Consider the following 20820-nt stretch of genomic DNA (forward strand, 5'->3'; position numbering starts at 1 on the left):
TACTGCTCTCTGGTTTTAAAGTGTCACTCAAAACTAGCCCCTCTGCCTCACCACAGACCTGGTCCAAATGTTCCCCAGCCATACATGTCTGTCATCAGTTTTTTTTTTTGTAAGTGAGAAGACAGGTGAAAGTGAAAGGACACCAAACACTCACCCAAACAGTGACGACTGAAGCCTTGTTTGTGGATGGAAGTTCTGGTTTATAATATCGTCTGACCTTTTTCTTTTATATTTTATCTATCATCTGCACAGGTAATCCATTACAATGATCACTGATATCACTAAGCCTCAAATGAATAAATCCATCAACACATGTGATCTATGTTATATATCATTATCTGTTATTATGTTTATCGTCCTGTCATTCTCATTGTGTTGCACTGCCATGAAAACAAATTCCTAGGACGTGTGAACAACCTTAGCCTCTCCAAAGGATTAACTGATGCTTAGGGAGTATTTTTGATTAACTTCACGTTGGGTTAAGCCCGTAGAACTTTGGTCGTGGGCCAGTGACTAAAAACCCCTAAGAGGACCCATAAAAACCTGTCAAAGTAACATTTAATTAGTGTAGGGAAGACATCAGAGTACTACTACTACTATTATTATTACTATAATCACAACCAGCCACACATCTCTTGACATATTGATTTTATTTACAAAATTCAACAACTGACACACTCTTTTTGTTAGCGTTCCAAAGTAACGCTATTGTAAACAAACTGCACTTGCCATCTGAAAGAAATCATAATTCAGAATTTTATCCCACAACCTGTAGTGGTCCATCCACTCTGACCTGTTTATAAGTACAAACAGATGTAATAAGACAAAGCACAAAACCTCAAAAGAAGTCCATCACAAAATCTGCAAAAACAAAGTGAGAACATGCTTGTCAGCATTTCTACTGCTCATCCATCTAGTTCCCTGGTTTAGGGGCCAGTTTCACTTTGCCCCCTTTTCAGGAGGTACTTGGCTTGCGGATGAGCAGGTGGTTAGGCCCTTCGTTAGTGGCTTTGATGATTTTCCAGGCATCGTGGTGCATGAGGCCTTCAAGAGAACAGCCGTTAATAGACAGGACCTCATCGCCAACGCCTATAAGCCCGGACAGCTCTGCAGCACCTCCTGTAGCAGAGGAGCACAGCAGCTCGGCCTTACTTAAAGACACAGTCCTTGCCAGTGGTGGATGAAGCACTGATATCATTTATTTAATTAAAAGTAGCAATATTACAGTGACCGAATTACAAAAAAGTACAAAAATATTAGCTCAACAACTACTTGAAGGACCAAAAGTAAAAGTATGCTTTGTGCACAACGGCTCCTTTCACATTACTAAATGTCAAATTACTGCAGTATAATTACTTATGAATTATAATGTAATTGCTGCAACCACAAAGCGTATTGTAATGGACTTATACTACTTATACTTGTTTTAATGATCTTCATTATGAAGGTGATCATTTTGATGATCCTGTTTTGAATCTCAGAATTATAATTACAAATTGATGGGTAACTTGGGAATTTCACACCGGTCGTCAGTACAGTATTTTATACCGTATTTTGTATTTTGTATGATTAACCTGATACTGAAAAGTAACTAGTAGCTATAGTTATAAAATAAATATAGTGGAGCAAAAGTACCAGTATTTGCCTCTAAAAATCTGTGATGTAAACGTACAACGTGGCAAGAAAACAAAAATACTTAGAACAGAAGTGGCTCAAAACTGTATTTAGGCACAGTACTTAAGTAAATATAATTAGTTATCTCTCACCACTGCTTTCTGACTTTAAATTGCAGCTTTGATATTTTGTAAAAATGGCTTGAGGACAAGCTACAAGAGAATGCTAGTCTGAAAGTGTGACGATCAGATTGAGTCCTGGTCATTATAATACTACTTATTTCCACTGGTCAGAGCAGTGAAGTAAAGAGTCATTATGAAAAGAAATATTTGGGCAATTTACATTACACTGTTGTCATGGTCACAGTTCACCATTTGACACTTTTGACTCTCTCTGGGTCTATTTGTTGACATAAATGAACCAAGGCTGAGCTCTTGTTAAAATTAAATGAAGACCAGAGCAGACTCAAGAGGGATGGCCCCAAATCACGCAGCTGAGTGAAGCAACACTGAAACAAGTGGTGATCACTCCAGTTCATGGAGTTCATACATCCATTCTAGTGTTGGTAACACAGATTTACCTTTATGTTGCTTACTTGCTACAGATAGAGGGCTTAGTTATACTTAGCCTGAACTTTATTTTAGAGATACCTACAGTGTATCTATATTAGGTCACCTTTAAAGATGCGTTTGACGATGAGAGGCCTGTCTCCGTGGCTTGAAGATTTCCCCCCCTCCAGACTGAAGCCCAGGCCGGCAGAGGTCTTGTGAAGCTCCACTGCTAGAGCACCATCTGGACCTACATCCATCACTGAGAAACATTCAACAAGCAGAATTACAAAAGTAAAGTAATAACATACTGTAGCTAGATATTATGAGAAGTTACTACTGCTTCTGTAGCCAAGTTACAGATGTGGTCGAATTTGTTGGTACCCTTTTGTAAAAACAAAAAGTGAAAGTCTTGAGATATTATTGAGTCCTGCACAGATTCAAGGCACCAAAGAAGCCAGATAACATAGCTGAGCCTTCATAATGCAAGGTTAATTCCACAGGTTACATCTATACAAATGCAACAAAGGTAAGCAATGCAAATGTAAAGAGTAGCTGAAGCTATGATTATCATATATATAAGTTTAGGACTCACCAGTTCCCGCCTCCATAGAGGTCTTCCTGGCAGAACACAAATTCTGTGACAGGCTCAGTCCACTGTCCCTAACTCTACAGATGACCACTAGGGCTTGACTGGAGAGCCTGGCCTGATGAAGGCAGGACACAGCCTCTCCGTGGGTTTTTCCTTCCAGACTTGTGCCATTTATAGATAAAATGGTGTCACCTCTTTGGATTGTGCCTTCGAGACTAGCTGCACCTTTGCTGAAGACCCGATGAACCTGGACACAAAGGTTACAGTGTCACCCCCCTGCTGTCCAGTGATGCTGGCTAGAACATGACCAGCATTCTCTCTATGTTTGTTTGTTTCTAAACATTTATGTATAATTCACATGTTATACATCAATTTATCATTTAGAATTTGCATGCTAACTGAGTTAGCAGCTCACTCAGACAACCAACATATTCATCAACATTTGGCTGGAGGTTTTATATAGTGAAACTTATTATAACAATTATTATATATATATTATAACAGTTGAAACATTTTTAGGAACTTCGGATTTAAATGCATCAAACATAAGTAATCGGTAATGAATCATGTCCATGATTACAGTACATTATACTCACAGTTATTGCCTTCTGCTCAAGGTCGACTCCCCCAGCAATACTAAAACCAAGGCCTGAGCCGCCTTCTTTACTCAGGACAACAATGTGAGTGTTATCGTTAACCTGCAGAGTGTTTTAGACACATAATCAATGTGACACAATAATGCATGCAGAAAGTAGCACTGAGATAATACAGGAATATTCTACATATTAAATGACATGCAGAATAGGCTGTGCAGTGGTATGAATTATCAATAATGTGTTACCTCAGAGAGGTCCCTGACCTGCTGAAGCAGGGCCGACACGTGTGATTTAGCCGTCATCAAGCGCAGCTGTGTTTGCAGCTTACACTGACTCATCGGAGAAGTAGCCAGCTCCTTTAAACTGTGGATGTAAGGTATCATATAGGGCTTTTACTTTCCCATGTTTATGATTTCAAACTATACTGCCATTTGAAATCAAACACAATTACAGTTATATAACATTTAGTCAGTTATCAGTGTCCATGACATGATCATGGACAGAAAGGTTGTCAGGGTGACCTTATAGATTCCTCTAAATAATAAACTGGAAATAAACAATCCCACAGCTATCTTAAGTAATATCAGCTGCAGCCAATACTGGTAAAATGTCTGTCTTTAAATCTTTACAGTTATTTTTAAAGGATAGTTTAAATTAAACTTAATTGAGCTATTTAAACAATAGTACCTAATTACTCATAGTGTATTATGAGATTCATCAGAAACAACCAATTAAAGCAAAAATAAAATGTCATCTTCTCATTGCAAATTTATAGTGATAAACATGTTACTGTTATATTAATCAATTTGAAATGAGCCATTCTGAATACTGTAAACTTACATATTTCAACCTAATACTACTGTACTGTTACCTAAGTAATATTTTGAGGGCCTTTACTGGTAACAGAGTATTTATATGTACACTGTGGTCTTGCTACTTTATCATCCACCAGCACTGGTACATATATTTGAACATATTTTGAACATATTGTGAACATATTTTCCCCCAACAATATAGCAATATATTATATTTATATTTATATTTACACGGTCATGTAAAACTACATGATTATTGTGATAAGGTGACTAAATTCCATGATTCAACAAATTTGAGGATTTAATTATCTATGACATCTTCATTGAAGCCACAGGGCCATAATGACCACTGTGGGCACCAAAGTCATACAACTTTTAGTAGAGCTTCCCACCTGATGGACCAGCCAAGCTGTTGTCCACGGGTTTCTGAGGTTCCCAGAGGAGTCTCTTCAGTGGATCGGGAATCACCCTGGCTTACCCGGTTCACATTCGCCTTTGTCAGTGTTGCAGGAGGTAGAAAGCTCTCAGGCTCTGTAAGTTTTGTAGGTTCTTGATGAATGCTAGCCTGAGTATTATCTACGGCTGTAAAGTCCTCTGTGCATAGCTTTTCCAGTTCAGGCATACTTAGAGCCCTGAGCTGCCGCAACCTGTTGGAGGGAATTTTGTTGTGTTTCCTCCGCAGCACTGGAGGGGTCTGTGTTGAGATCCCATCTGAAGCTTTTTGAACTTGAGCCTCAGTCAAAGGAGTTGTCCTGCAGCCGGTATGTGGAAGCTCAAGGTTGATCAGTGTAATGCTATGTGGAGATTTACCAAGAAGGGGTGAGGAGGGTGTGGTAGGTAGTAGACTCTCTACATAAGAGCTCCTGTGACGTGTCTGGCAGTCACCGGAATTAATCAAGCCCATATAACCTGCAATCCTTTGGTTAAGTGAGGCTCTATATGTCAGAGCATAAGACTGACTGTCACTGCTTTTAGACATAGGCTTGTCAAAGTTAGCCAGGTTTTCAAAGGACTTTATCTTATGTCGGACAGAGAAGGGATTGTATTCTGCAGACAAGGCAGTGTCTGTAGAGAAGCTCCTCCTTTCCGTTGTCTTTACATAGAGTCTGGATGTGCTGGACTTTATGGTCTCACTAGTTTCCACAGGGCTGGGCTTTGAGCCATTGCTTGTGGTTAAAGAGTGATCTTCTTTAGTGGAACACAGTGAATATTCTGTGATACTGCTCATGCTACTTGTTTTTACTTCTGTGGAAATGGCAGAAGAAAGCACAGGTGCTGATCTGTCTGTGCCTCTTTGAGCATGTTTGAAATGTACACTTTCATTGCGTGCCATGACTGGTGATGATGAACCAGATAGAGAAGACAGTCTAACTTCTATAAATGTTCTCTGAGTAGTAAGTTGGTGTGCTTGGCCATTTGATTTAGCTGGCGTTTTTGCTCCTAAATGTACGTCCTTCTCCTTGGCCAGTTTCACAGTTTGTAATGTGTCACCTGAGTGCCCGTGCTCAGGAGGGATTTGCCTTCCTTCACTTACTTTGGGCAAGCTATGGCAATTGTTTGTATTAGGCTGATTACTGGTTTGCAAAAAGCTAGACATGGTTGTAATTGGAGGCAATTTTGTTGGCTGGTTCAAGGCAGCTTTGGTGTTTGCAAGAACTTGATTTTCACTGCTGGAAGGTTTTTGGAAAGACTCTTCCTCTGGTTTGCTCTTACTTTTAATACTTAGGCCTTTAAGTTTGGGAGAATTGGTTTTTGGCCTAATTTGAGACTCAACCTTAAGTTTTAAGTCTGAGTTATCAAGGAGATATGAGCTGGCATGAGGATTTAAATTAGGACTACATTCCAAGACTTTTTCCATGTTTTTCATTGACACTGACACTCTTGTTTCTGATGTGCTGATGCTTGAACCTGATGTATCTGATTCAAGTGATGGTAGATGAGGCGTTTGTGTGTTCAAATTCTTCAGTAAATCTGAAGCCACAGAGGTGTCTGCATGCACATTTGCAGTAGCACACTGAGTGACACAGTGGGTATCTGGTGGTGCAGAGCTGCTGTAAACACTTAAACTAGCAGGATTGGATGCTGCACATGCTGTAACTTTGTTATAAAGGTCAATAGCACTATTAACGTGACACCCTATAGAAGACACGGGTACTGAACTGTTGGAAGACTGGCTTGACTGTTGTGCAGAGGACACCTTGAATACCTGAGAATGCTGTGTAGATTGTGCTTTTGTCACAGAGTTATCTTTGTCTCTCAGTAAGCCATTAGAGGGGACATACAACACTTCCGAAGTCATGTCTAGTTTTGTATTTTGACTGCTGGGACGTTGAAAAGGTGAAGACCCTGTAGGAGACAGCCTTAAACAAGACTTGCCACCAGAAGCAGGTTGCTGGGCATCATCTAAACAAATCTCCACTTCTTCTTCATCTGATGAGGGCTCATGAAGACCAGTCTTGCTGTCAGCCATCTTATTGACTATTACACTGCTGTCACTACTGGAGTCACTGTCATCGCTGTCAGGGTACATACATGTAGGACCAGCATTACGCCTTTCTGAGTGGTTTTCCATTGGCTGGTTCTCATGTGGTGTCTCCACAGAGAGGATGCCACCTTTTTCATCCACCTTGTCTGCATCCACAATAGAGTAGTCCAGAGGACTGGACTGTGCTATAACCTGAAATCCAGCTTTCTCAGGCAGGGCTACAGTAGGTTGGCTTGAACAGCAGGATACAGGCTCCTTAGATACTGGAGTTTTGGAGGATTGAATGTGTCTACTTTCATCACTGCAAAGCATGTCATCTGTATTAGTGATGGGTATTTGAATGTTCCCTGAATCTCTGCTTATTACTTGTCCTTCATTAGACATCCCTTGAACAGAACTTGTTGGGTTCTGTTTGGTGGCTCCATCATTGATTCCTGACGACAATATCAAGCTGGACAGTCGATCTACAGCTAGGAAATTAAAAGTAAGCAGATTAGTCAAGCAGATGAAGGGTTTCCAAACCACACACCAAGAAGGGGAAATGCTATGTTATCTTAGAGCACAACTAGGTTAGATGCATGCAATACCACAGAATCAATAAATACTAAAAGAATTTCAATGTTGAAGGTTTTCAAGTTAGCAGAACCAGTGTGGTCAATCTAATCCTACTAACTAGTGGATCTGTTGGAGAGCATTGCACATAAATTAAGGACAGGGCTTGAATACAGATATATTGTTGAACATAGTAACTTACATACAGTCAGGTGTATACACTGCTTATTTGGAAAGTGATTTATTGTTGTCCAGTAGGCTCTGTACCTCAGGACAATGGATTTGAAACAACAAAAATGAAAAATGTGCTTAATGTGAAGACTATCACCTTTAAATCAAAATATTGGATGAACCATGGAACCAGGAATCAAAGTTATTTCAATTCATGAACCCACATTTTTGGTGGAAAACATAGTTATAAATTATTTATAAACTTTAATTTTTACTACTGTCCTTACTTGATGCTTGATGCTGGGTTTCTGTCCTGGGCGATGCTCTACAGGCCTTTACTGCCTGTATTGGGGGTTTTACCTTTTACTAAATGAAACTCAATTGTTTTCAGGTTATGTCATTAACTAGTCCACTGCCACTGCAGAACATTAAACTGTTTCCCTTAAATGTGAAACCCATGAATCTCCACACCAATACTACCTGTGCTTCAAATATAAGGTGGTAGCTTAAGTACACAAGTTTCTTCCATCTTACAAACTTGTCTCAAACTTCGTTTGTTCTTGTTCTTGATCTGGCCAACTGTTGTAAAGAGTTTTCTTCTCACCAGGGAAAGAATTCTTCTGTCATTGACCACAGTGGTTTTCCATGGTCTTCCTTCCTTTTGATGTTCAATTATCTTATGTCCTTATAAGCCGCTAAAATGGGAGATCTATGAATAAAACTGTAATTCCTACACACTTCATCCAAAATCCAAAATACAGTTTCATTTCAAATCCACTGTTGTGGCATACAGGGCCTAAACAATGACAGATTATGTCAGAAAAGACTAAAATGTTATTGTTAAATTCATCATATTAATTCAGCTTCTAGATGTAGGAAGTAGAGATATTGCTGTGGATGCTGCAAAATGTCACCTCAGTAGCTGGTACTGGTATCTCATATTAAAGACTGAGCTGGTGAAGATGAACTAATAGTAACTCATCTTCAATGTGGAGGAGTTACAATCAGAAGAGTGACCATATCAATATCTAATTTACTGATTAATCAGCAGCCAATTAGATATTTTAATTGCACCAGCAATTGGGAAGCTGTGTAAAATATACATAAAAGAACAGAATGTAATGATTTAAAAATATCGTAAAACCATATTTTATTTACAAGAATATAGAAAACCTGTCAAACATTTAAACTGAGAAAAAGATCAGTTAATTTTAAAAGTGAAGGCTGCAACATGTCTCAAAGAAGTTGGAACAGAGAGACCAAACGGTTGGAAAAGTAAGTGGTACTAACAAGGTAGAGCTGAAAGAACATTTAGTAACAAATTCAGTTGATATTTCTTGTACCTCTCTGTCCTTCCACCATTTTGTCCTCAGCTTAGAAACTCTTCTTAAAAGTCCTCCTCCTTACTCCTATCAGTTTTTACATTAGTTTTTTTTAAGGGCTGATATGCTTTGTGAATAATTTTCATCTTTACTAGGATTTAGTCTTAACTTTAAGGGGAAATGTTTGATCCCAGATGCTGAATTGTTCCCCCTACAGTCAAGACCTTTCTCCAACAGAAAATATTAGGAGCATCTTTAAACATAAAATACAACCAAGAAGACCCAGGACTATACAATAGTTAGAATCCTGGATCAGACAAGAATGGGACAACAATCGTCTCCCAAAACTCCAGCAACTGGTCTCTTCAGTTCCTAAACGTACACAGACTCTTGTTAAATGCAGAGGGGATATAATTTCTGCATTCTATTGCGAATGAAAGCGGGTTTATCAGATTTTTAAACATTGCATTCTGTTTTTATTTTTATTCCACACAGCCTCCTAACTTTTTTGGAATTGGGATTATATAACTGATAAATAGGTTTTTAAAAATGTTTACAAAAAGATTATAATGCAATTAAAGGGCCACCACTTGAAGATCCCTGAATAACCCCATTGTAATGGATCCTGAAGACCAAGCCATCCACAGTAATGTCTGTACTATACTAAGATTCCACTAAGATACGAGAAAGTGTTAAATTACAAAACTGAGACAAAGAGAGCGTAAAGGGGAAGTACAGGTTAAATCTAATGCTGGTAACTACAGGTATATTGCAGTAAAGATAGTCACCATGGAGAGAAAGCCAGATGCTTGTGGGTTGCTTTGGGGAACTGACTGAGGGAGGGATGGTCCTACATCTTAGGTTGGCATAAAAGGGAAAGACATTGTGTTCTATTTGAAGGCACACTGAGCAGCATTCTGTCACTAATGGCTTGTAACACAAGTTTAAATAAATGTTATTTTACACCACTACATCACACATATGTAGGTGCAAACTTTGGAAAACAGCACTGATGAAGAACATCTGCACACTGGGCCGACACAGCTTATTTTACAAAGGTTATGTAACGTCAACCCAGGCCCATATCGGCACATTCACAACAGGCCGGGTGCTTTGGAACCATTTAGCTGAAAAAAGAGTGAACTACACTTGGACAAATTAAGGCTTCAGCAATAACTATTCCTATGAATAATGTTGGGAGTTTTTGTTGTGCAGTACATTGTAGAGGAATTTAAAGAGTAGAACGCTTTCATACAGCGCATGATTAAGTGTTGAGGTTAAAAAATAGAATCAATTTAAGACGTTTCAGTTATGATATTGTGATAGGTTGAGGGCTGTTGCTCCTGAACATGAACTTTCCATTAAATGTGCTCCTGTTCCACTCCAGAACTGCATTTGTGAAGAGGCTGGGTTTTTTTGTACATTGTGCTATTGTCAGCCTTAACGCAGCCCAAGGCTGTACAGTCCTGGACACTAGGGTACCAACACTAACTACAAAAGACCATAATTCAGTTTTACTTAAAAACAAAACAACAACAAAAAAAAAAACACAACGGCATCAACACTGAATGGCCAATAACTACTAGAAATGCTTAAGCAAGGCATTACCTGAGACTGGTCGCTTGACTTCAAAGCACAGTGTCATAGGAAGATTGCACATGAGGTCACAGATTTCCTGGTAGCTAGAGGAGCACACCAGTTTTTCTCCAATTTTTACTATCTCATCTCCTGGAGACAGCTTGGCTGATGATTCCTGGAAACAGGATTAAAGGAAAGAGATCACATCAAACCTTTGTTACTGATTGAGAGTCCCCTCAGTGATTCAAATTCCATTAACTGTTCAAGTATTTCTCATTCTGAACTATCCATTCACTGACTGAGCTCCACTATGAAGAAGAAACCAATCAGACATACCCTTACTGCTGCACCTCCAGGCTTTAACCCAGTGATGACAACTTTCAGAGGGGATGACATAATTTCCAGGTTAAGGCCAAAAGATTCGTCCTCACTTCTCCTCAGGGTCACTGTGTCAATGGTATAAACACCCACCAGCTCGCTCGCATCTCCCTTCTGGCAATGCTGATGGGGTGTCAACCCGCCAGCTGTCCTGGGGTTCCTTACACACTGCATGGCAGGGGGTGGGGGCGGAGATGAGACCAACAAGCCTGGAGAGGTTTCATCAGCTTTGGCCTTATGCTGTTGGGGCAAGTTTGGTGCTTCTGTGCTCAGCATACTTTTGACACGTGTTACTGCTTTGTGCTCAAGCTTAGGGGAGCGCTTGGACTCCAACTGTCCATCATCTTGGTTTGTATAGTTCTCATTAAGTACGGTCAAATTACTGGACTCAGAGCCCATACTGCTCGCTACTCCTGCTTTGTACTCAGAAGAGCAGCGAAATGGCAGAAAGGGCGACTCAGAAGCAGGTGATTCAGACTTATTGGTAATGCCTTCTTCAAAGTGTGGAAAACTATCATAGGGTGGTGTTGTTACATCAAGGCTTCCACACCTCTGCAAATCTCCACCATCTTCACTGTCTCCATCTACATCCAATGATGATGTAGCAATTATAACCTCTGAATCAGTTTTGGAAATGTGAGAAGTTTGGACATCAGTGGGGTTAACAGAGTCAGATTTTGTTGCTCTGTGGAAAAGCCCAACGTTTCCTGTGTTGTCTGAGTCCTCATCGTCACTGAGCTCATCCTCAGAGCGCATCACCCGTCGCTGACGGAGGAGCGGGCTCCGCACAGAGGACGGGCTAGAGACAGCAATAGGCTGAGCAACTTGGACAGGTTTCTTGTCTTGTGATGTGCTGTACACATGGCCACTCTCCACTTCTGTATGAGAGGGAATGAATGTGGAAATGAAGACACAGGTAATGTGATTTAATCAAAAAGATTAAAATTAATATAATTAATTTAAAGAAAGTCACTGCAAAATAAAACAAACAAGACAGTATCCCAAAGCATTACAACATTACAGGCTCACGTTGCATATATTAAACCCAGAATAGGCCTCAATCTAAAAACTGTTCTCCTGAAACAAACATTAAACATCATGTATCATAGTCACTATATCCTGTATCAGTCTGGGCTGACCCATTCAAAAGTTGATCAAGAATTTACAACGTGTCTTGCACTCTATCAGAAGATTCCAGTCCTATGAGTTGTGCTTACAAACTACCTGAATTCAACATATAGAAAAAATAGTGAGACAAAAACTGACAGTCACTGGAAGCAGTGTATGTGGATGAAGGTACCAGATGAAGAACATGTTACCATGTGGCTGTGAGGAGTTGTCCTCCATGGAGGTACTGCAGCTCTGCTGGTGGAGTGCCTCATCACTGTGTGAGCCCATCAGCATGGACTCAGATAGAAACGTGTGACTGGAAACCTCATTTGAGAAGTACTGAGATAACTCTGCCTCTGAGCTCAGTGAGCCCTGCTTTAGAATTTAGACAAAGAACAAATCAAATAAAAGAAAGAAGAAAACTATGACCACACATTTTTATGTAATTCTTCACAATAAGCTATGTAACAGACAGCTCATTGCTAAAGATGAGTGGGCAAAAATACCAGTGGAGACATGCAAAAAGCTAGACAGCAATTATAGGAAGCGTTTGATTGCTGTAATAGCCAATAGAGGCTTTTTTATTGATTACTAAGAAGGGTATGAATAATTTTGGACATGCCACTTTTTGTTCAAATGTCAATAAAAGTAATAATTTTTTCCACAATGATTTATCTTGTACATCGTCCTCATTATCTTTTGGGAGAAGCTTGTGTCATTTCCGGTCAAACAAAACTTGCTGGTTGAATAAGTAACTTTAATGGGAATTTGCCAGTGGTATGAATAATTTTGGGCTTGACTGTATATATAAACATAATATAATCTGTGAGTTCATGTCAAATTAAACAGATCACATGTTAGGATTATTTTTTATGATTAATGAAATACTAGATGAATACTTACTCTACTGGCAGGCTCAAGGAATCTCTTCATGGTCCAGCTGAGAGCAGGGGAGCTGTCTCCTGGACTGTCCTTCGTCATTGGGTAGGAGATCTTACAGGACAGACCTACAGATTACAACAATCAGAGGAAATGATTTGTTTGATTTATGATTTATTTGTGGCCTTAGTTGAACTGGAGTGCTTGTTTTGTAACACAGGCATCTGTAAAAGCACGACTGCAGCACAGAAGTAAACGAGAGAAGAGGAAAGTCAAATGTAACTGTAAGTAAACATCTCAAACCTTGAGAGGGGTGTCTGCTCCTGCTCAGTTTGTCCCTGTGTGTGGATCGAGCTATAATGTGATCCATCTCCTGTTCTGACACCTGACAAAAGACAAATCACAGGAGGTGAAAAAAACGGTTTTTATTTGTCACTCACAAAGTAGAGTGCTGAAACAATGAATGAATGAATGAATGAATGAATGAATGAATGAAAGCACACAGCCTCCTTATGGAACCCAGGTGAGACAGAGAGTCTGGAGAGGATAGAGAGGACACGGGGAGTCATCAGGATATATTCCAAGTTTCCAGGTTTTGAACAGACACCCCAAGATTTCATGCTGCTGTACCGGTTACCAGGCTTTCACACAGTTCTACATAGATGTTGAACCTTTTAACCCATTCCACCCTAGCAATCAAGTTACCAGGATCAACAGCATCTGCTATGGTGCATATATAGTGGCCACAATTTTGAGTAGGTTATCAAACAGGTTCCATACTAGAAAAAATAACCTGGGGCTTCAGGGTCACCAGAGAATGGATCAGATAAATAGAAACAGATATCTTTTACCTTTGGATTAGGATGTCGGCTTATAATGAGACTGACTGGTCCTGGGCCACACTCACTAAGGATAGCATAGGCCTCACTGAGGGCAGCATGACGAAGACTGACTGAGTCCACCTCCAGTATCTGGTCTCCACGACTGCAAGGAAAAGTGTCAGCACAGCACTGTCAAAGACTTCTTTATACAGTACATACCCTTAAAATGCACACATATGCTTTACATACTGTGCATTCATGTTAACATTATAATAAATCATTCATTTTTGTCCATCACTTTTAAATTAAAATATGAAGCTCTAGTTTTTACCTGAGCCTGCCATCCATCTTGGCCACAGATCCCAGTGCCAAGCTATGAATGTAGATGCCAGGAGTCGAGTTTTCCAGGGTCAGACAGCAAACTCCAATCCCTAGTCCAACACCAGGCTCTAAAAAGATCAACATTCACCATCAGAAACAAAGTGCTCTCAAAAACAGCCACAGCGAGGACATACAGTACTGATCAATATATATACAGTATCTGTGATCTGTGTTTCCTGGTTCGGGCTCCTCAGTTCTACTGAAGACAATTCTCCATCAAGTCAACTCACCTTTATTTAGTGTGACCTCCATGATGATGCAGTCTTTTGGACCGGGGCCCTTGCGACCATCAGTCTCATCAAACCCTGAGGGGACAGGGGTTCCCCCACTGGTATTGGAGTTGGGTGAGCTGGAGCGACTGAGGAATGTAGGGGTTGGACAAGGTGTCAAACTGGGGCTGCGCAGGCGAGTTCGAATGGTCAGGGTCACTACACCTTTTTTCAGTTGCTGTTGAAAAAAATAAAATAAAATTTGAACTTGTAGCTTGAAGCTCTAGATTGTTTTAGCTTTAACCTTTTGACTGAGCCTTGGATTTCAACAAAACTATAAGACAGAGCCCATTGTAAACATACAGTGTACCTTGAAGGTCTGGATGGCCTGTTGGTGGGTGAGTCCTTGGAGAGACTCTCCATTTACTTCCAGGAGCTCATCTCCTACATATGGGAGCAAACAGTTAGACTGAGATATAGGTTCTAAGTGTAAATGTAGACCACTCTATATTTGACTCTCCTGTGTAATCTTTTGGTTCAGTAAGACAGAATGTAGACGTATGGTCACCTTCTTTCAGTCGTCCATCAGCTGCAGCAGCTCCATGAGGGAAAATGGTTTTGACAAAAATCCCCATCTGTCCTCTTGCTGAGTCCTGCCCACCAACAATACTGAATCCTAGACCCTACAAAAATTAGATCTCCACTTATGTCAGAAATAACGGGCAAAGACACAGGATCTGGTAGAATATTCTGTTTTTTAATGGATAATGGTGATGACATGAGGGAGAAGAGTAACATATACCTGCTCCATGACCACACATTTCTCATGAAATAAATAAATAAAAACATAAAATAGATTTGATGTTAGTTTTAGTCAATGATGGAGTGGAAATGAGTTTTTAGTCAGAGTTTAATTAAAGTTTATGTTTCAAGATGCTGTTATGGCCATTGTGAAGAATATTTCTGAGCTTAATAAAAAAAAAAACATATTCATTTTTAATATGCAGGTACACGCAAAAAAGATAAAAACCATAATTGCTTTGAGATCTAGATTGTCCGCCATAACAGAGACAATGAGTTTGTCTTGTCTTTATTCATCTTGAAGAGATAGCTCAGCATTATTATTTTTAAAATCAACATTGTCATTACAATTTAGTCATTAAATAAACGGTTGTCAACAAATATTTATAATGTTGATATATGATGAATAACAAATGTTATGCTCAGGTTTGCTATTTTAATGCACAAAATTACTTTTGTATAAAATTTGCTAAATGTGCAATCTGTCCATTTTCCTAACTGTATTTCCTATTTGGAGTTGTAGGGGTGCTGGAGGTCATCCCAGCTTAGTGAGAAGCAGGGTACACCCTAGACAGCTCGCCAGTCTATTACAGGGCTGACATACAGAGACAGATGGACATGCAGACCAACCATTTATAGGCAATGTTGGTGACTAATTAACCTGACTGCATGTCCTTGTCTTGTGGAAGGAACTGGAAACGGTGCCACCCTTTGTGAATTATGCCTCTTTATGAAATGAGATACTAAGATGGCAACACATCCTTTCAATTATCCAGGAATTTAGAAATATGCAATTTGCAGGGCAGAAAAAAGTATGTAGAGAACTCAGAGGGAATTTCTCACTTTAACAGTCAGAGTAAAGATGCTTTTTCTGTTATTCTTCTTTTCTATTACTTTTGCTTTTATTATTATTGTATTTTATGCTCATGAGTCAACGGCTCAGACTTGTATTGGACTAATAAAAGTTGGACTAGTATTAGTGTGTCTGGAGGCTGATTTATGTCAATGCGGAACTAAAATTTGATAAACTTTTGGTAAACATGATTAGTTTCATGATATCAGCAGCTGAGACGACTCATACCCAGCTTTTTGGTGTCATCGGTACATATTTATAACATAAACCCCCAGCTGGAGCCTTGTCATTACCAGTTGTGGTCATGAGTCATCAACAGAGAACCAGTTTGATTCTTGTTGTCAAACCAGTTCCGTTATGGAAATCCAGAACCAAGCATTTAATCAAACCAACACATTTAAACCCCTTAACCATTTTGTCTCATGGGACACATTGCAGAAAAAAAAAGGAAAAAATCTTGCACTTACACATCATGAAACGGACACAGCTCTTCCAAGAGCATTTTACTTCTTCTCCTTAGCTTAGATATTTTTGCTTGACTTGTACCTCACTTGCGAGTCTCTTTGGATAAAAGCATCTGCTAAATGACTAAATGTATATGTAAATGTAAATGTAAGAGCAACACACCAGTGATAACACCGGAGATGGTGGATGGCATCAGTAGCTGCAGGGAGAGCTCAAATGCAGACTGAAATTCAGCTGACGTCAAAACTAAATGACTAGGTTCTTCAGATGGCTAGGCAACACACTGCTTTATGATTTTCTTTTAATGTATACTGGTGATTGACAAACAGCTTTTAGGTTCCACTGGGAACCATAGTCCTAGGTTCTTAACCAGACTATTTTTGGTCAAAATGCTCTGATCTTGTTTTGGGAACAAGACCTGAACCTTTCTATCAGTCAAAAAACCCTAAGGTGACCTCAGGTTTCCTGTTCGATTCTATACTGTCCACTAGCTAATGAAGACAAAAATGCAGAATCATATAACATGGTGCAACAAGAGGACATAACTAAGGTATGACAATTTGAACACCATTCTTGCAAAAGCGTGATGGTGCAGCATCACTTTTGTATTTGATAATAAAATTATTTCAAAGTAAACACATAATTGAAGTAAACATTTAAACCAGCCTGTGTTTGCACCAACACACAAATCCATGTGTTGTTGTGAACGTTCACACACATACTCACATTCTGTGAGCTTTATTCATACTCACATGTCAAAGCAATGCACTCACCTTGCCCTGGCCTTTCATCAGCACTATACTGGAGATAATAGATGGCTGTGCCAGTCGCCATGGAGACTCCACTTGAACAGTGCTCAGGGAGCGAGCTGATTTCTTAATTATCTGATAATCCTACAAGGGGGCATAGATACAGATATGTGGAACAGACACATAAATGGCATAAAACTGTCACAATATCTCCTAAAAACAGAATAGGTATTCATAATGTGATGAGATATTTATTTCTTCAATTAATTATTCTGTTGGGACATTTGTACTTTTCAATAACTTGTCAACTTGGCTGATGCTGCAGCTGCTGTAAGAAGATGTTTAGTATGTCTTGATGATTTAACTTGGCTCTGAGTTGGTTGGGATATGAAATGCTGGGATTGTGAATGTAGTCCCCTTTTGGTTTTATTTCCTTTTCTAAATTAACCTCTCATTAACTGAGCAATTAGTGCAGCTCTCCTTGGCATTGTCATCATGACACTCCATGTAGAGTGAGTAACCACGCTTTGATCTAGCTCTCTGTGTGTGTTTGTGTGTAGAATGGTGATGAAAGTCATCAGAATACATTTACTATATATGTAGCCTACTTTCAGTACATATGCATATGATAGTACTACTTGAAATGACAATTTCACACTTGTGCATTTATGTTTGTCTGCCTCTTTATTATATTATAATGTGGGCATGCTCATGATCAATATGATTTTAATAAGTGATAACAACAGCAACAATATTATTATTATTGCATTTAAAATTGGTGATTTACATCCAATATAGGGTGTTTAACATGAAAATTGAATATTGTATAAGATACAATATATTCAGTGGCTTAGCTTACACTACTCAACTTCAAATGACAATTTCTCAAATAAGCTTTTACTGAAATGTGCATTAAAAACACTACATAAATATGCAGTGTTTGTCTGGTTGACTTTAGTTACAGTAAGTTCGCTATTTTTTCTCATTTTTCCATAACAATGTAGCACACAGCCGTTAGAGAGCACATGTATGGTCTTCTAGCAGTGTTAACTTCTTTTACACATTCACTTTTATAACGAATGAGGTGAGGCCTTCACTGACCTGTCTCACTCCAGCAGTATCTAGCTGATGGGGTAAGGAGTGTTTACGCCTGCCAGGTGGAGGCTTCTCCACCACTTCACAGCTGCTCACACCATCCTCCACAAACAGCTCATCATCCTCGCCCACAGACTCCAAGCGGCTGCTCCCTCCTGAACCAGGAAATGAGGTATTTCATTTATCTACTCAGATGTGATTTTATGCCACACATACTGTACTGTACTGAGTGCATTGTGATCAGGCAGCACTGCTTGCACCCGCAGGAGCACCACTAAGGTAACAGAGCCACCTCTCATTTACTGATTCTATCTCATCTTTATCGACATGAACAGAATGTGACTGTGAATGTAAATGTTATTCTGTTCAGAACAATCTGTGTCCTTCAAGTACCAACCTTGGGACCTACAGAGTTTCATGGTTGTGGGGCTGCAGCAGGGGCCTTTGGGAGCCTCCTCTGGACTTTTTTCTTCTAGTTTTTCCAGGTTAGTCAACTGCAAGGACAGAAACAAACAGACATTTGCCCTGAATCTCTGTGGCCTCCGTCTGGAGGTAATCTTGATTTGCTTGAGTAGGAAGAGAGCTTGGGACAATTCCAGAACAAATTGGAGTTAATAAAACCCATCCCAGAATTCTCCAGAACAAATAAACAGTGAATAAATAAACAGTGGCTATAAATAGTGGGTAGGTACCCTGCTGCCATCAAAACCTTTGACCAACATGTACAAGTTATTAACTGTGTGTACCATGTAGGGGCTGTGAAGACTCGTGCTGCTGATAGACGTCTGCGGTGAGCAAAGGGGAGCAGTCTGAGACAGGGAGGACGAGGAACTACAGGTGCTGACCAGGTCTGGCAGACTGGTGGATGGGAAACGCTCAAAACCCACATCAGATTCCTCCTGCAGGGTCAGGAAGAAAGTTATCGATTAAGATATTGTGTGTGTGTGTGTGTGTGTGTACACAACATTGTGTCAAAAAATTTTAGTTTCATACCATCCTAGTGAGGATAGTTTGTCACAATCTTTGGATTGTTTGAGGGCTGAGAGTTGATTTTAGAGTCAGGTATAGACTAGAGTTTGGGTAAGTACTGGGCGTAGACATTTAGATGTAATGGTTAAGTTGACAGGGAATACACTCACAACTGTAGAAACACTATGTGCCTTACTCTGCTGGCCACCACCAACTGGACCAGACCAGTTGTGGAGCGGAGGATAGCAACAGCTTCCTGATGAGTAAGTCCAACCAGAGACTGACCATTAATCATCAGCAACTCATCACCAGCACGAAGGCGGCCATCTCTGAAAGGCAGACACACACACACACACACACACACGCACGCACGCACGCACGCACGCACGCACGCACATACATACATACATACACACGCACAGATTAGTGATGAGTATTCAGGATCAAATTTCTTTGCTTTAAATAAGTAAAATTACAAAAAAATACTACAGTACTAAGGAACACACAGGTGGATAATGGAGCATGAGCCATATATACATATGAAAATAAATGAAAGACAAATTGATGTCATTAGGACCACATGTACCTGTGAATAGCACCCCCCTCCTCAATATGAGTTATAATGATGCCATGAGGAGAGCGCTTGGAGCCCCGCCCCCCTGTTATCTGTATGCCCAGGCCCTCCTGACCCTTCACCATATGCATCTTCCAGATGTTACTGCCCTCTCTGACCTACAAAAGAGCACAAATAAGCACAAATCAAACACTACATCACACAGGGTTGAGAAACAAATGTAATAACATCCATACACAATCAAACAGAAAAACAATTGCTACACGTGACCATATTTGCTTAGACAAAATGTGACATGAGAGAAAACTATGATTAAGAACGCAGATTTGAAAACTCCAGGGTTCAAAATCTGATCTTTGAGGGTTTGGGATGTGCATGTACAGTTTTCGTGGCCGTAGCTGTTGTACATTATGTATACATTCATCGGGCATTATTACAATGCTAAAATGTTAAAAGCTGCGTGATAATGATGTTATGATGCATTTTGATGTCTTATTAGTGGTCAAAAGACAGTATATACAAGGAGGAGCTCTAACAGAAAGCCATAACTCCCTCTATTGTAAACCATCTGCACATGGATTAAACATGTATTGACATGTACATGTAATCTGGGTGTGTCTCTTCTAAAGGCTTGTCCATACAGGAGGGATTTCAGTCTTATCCATGCATACTGTCCATGTCATGCATACCTGTTTCACTCACAACATATACACCACCAACTTTTTTTACACTACAAGTTTCCATTCTTCCATTTTGTTTCAGGTGTAACCACACTGAGTATGTGTTAGGCTCTGAGTGCAGCCACATGGGCGAGTCCTGCAGTGGTACTAATGGAAGACGGTGAGCTCAGTATGCGCTGCTAGGATGCTGCTTTCACTGCACAGTCTGAAAAGTGACATTGTGTAAGAGGCAAAGATTGTGAAGTCTTCGAAAAATCGAAAAAACACCTGTTCCACAAAGTGGTCGTCTGGTAATTTTCCTCTTTACTCGTGAATTAAAGCTGTGAATGAGAGGCCAAGTGTGGAATCTTTTTTATAACTTCATTGACCTCATCATTTCACACAGTTTTAGTAGAGGGATGGATTACTGTAAGCCAGCTCTCAAATGCCCTCAGAAATATTAAATTAAATAACTATATTACAAATGCAAACAAATTCCATCATTTTTTCCAGATGTAGAATGTGAAGCAGAGCCTTTAACTATCAAGCTCCTCTCCTGTGGAAGCAGCTCCCAGTTCAGGTTCTGGAGGCAGACACCCTCTCT

At 39.8% G+C, this 20820-nt stretch overlaps 1 protein-coding gene across 1 annotated transcript in view; it reads right to left on the reverse strand.

The window, feature by feature from the left end:
- Positions 1-683: 683 nt before the first annotated feature.
- Positions 684-20820, reverse strand: part of pdzd2 (PDZ domain containing 2) — a 35772-nt gene continuing 15635 nt past the window's right edge. Inside the window, exons 5-26 of the mRNA XM_026344372.1 lie at positions 19570-19715; positions 19180-19312; positions 18761-18913; positions 18412-18508; positions 18021-18169; positions 16944-17063; positions 14620-14734; positions 14422-14495; positions 14073-14289; positions 13793-13910; positions 13492-13624; positions 12944-13025; positions 12665-12768; positions 11971-12136; positions 10610-11529; positions 10304-10448; positions 4558-7120; positions 3596-3713; positions 3351-3452; positions 2758-3001; positions 2290-2424; positions 684-1119 (exon numbers count right to left, since the gene is read on the reverse strand). Coding sequence (XP_026200157.1) covers positions 956-1119; positions 2290-2424; positions 2758-3001; positions 3351-3452; positions 3596-3713; positions 4558-7120; positions 10304-10448; positions 10610-11529; positions 11971-12136; positions 12665-12768; positions 12944-13025; positions 13492-13624; positions 13793-13910; positions 14073-14289; positions 14422-14495; positions 14620-14734; positions 16944-17063; positions 18021-18169; positions 18412-18508; positions 18761-18913; positions 19180-19312; positions 19570-19715 — 6198 coding nt within the window. The 3' untranslated portion in view covers positions 684-955. The remainder of the gene's footprint in view (positions 1120-2289; positions 2425-2757; positions 3002-3350; positions 3453-3595; positions 3714-4557; positions 7121-10303; positions 10449-10609; positions 11530-11970; positions 12137-12664; positions 12769-12943; positions 13026-13491; positions 13625-13792; positions 13911-14072; positions 14290-14421; positions 14496-14619; positions 14735-16943; positions 17064-18020; positions 18170-18411; positions 18509-18760; positions 18914-19179; positions 19313-19569; positions 19716-20820) is intronic.

Source organism: Anabas testudineus, chromosome 9 (assembly GCF_900324465.2).
Source record: "Anabas testudineus chromosome 9, fAnaTes1.2, whole genome shotgun sequence".
NCBI classification, from domain to species: Eukaryota; Metazoa; Chordata; class Actinopteri; order Anabantiformes; family Anabantidae; genus Anabas; species Anabas testudineus.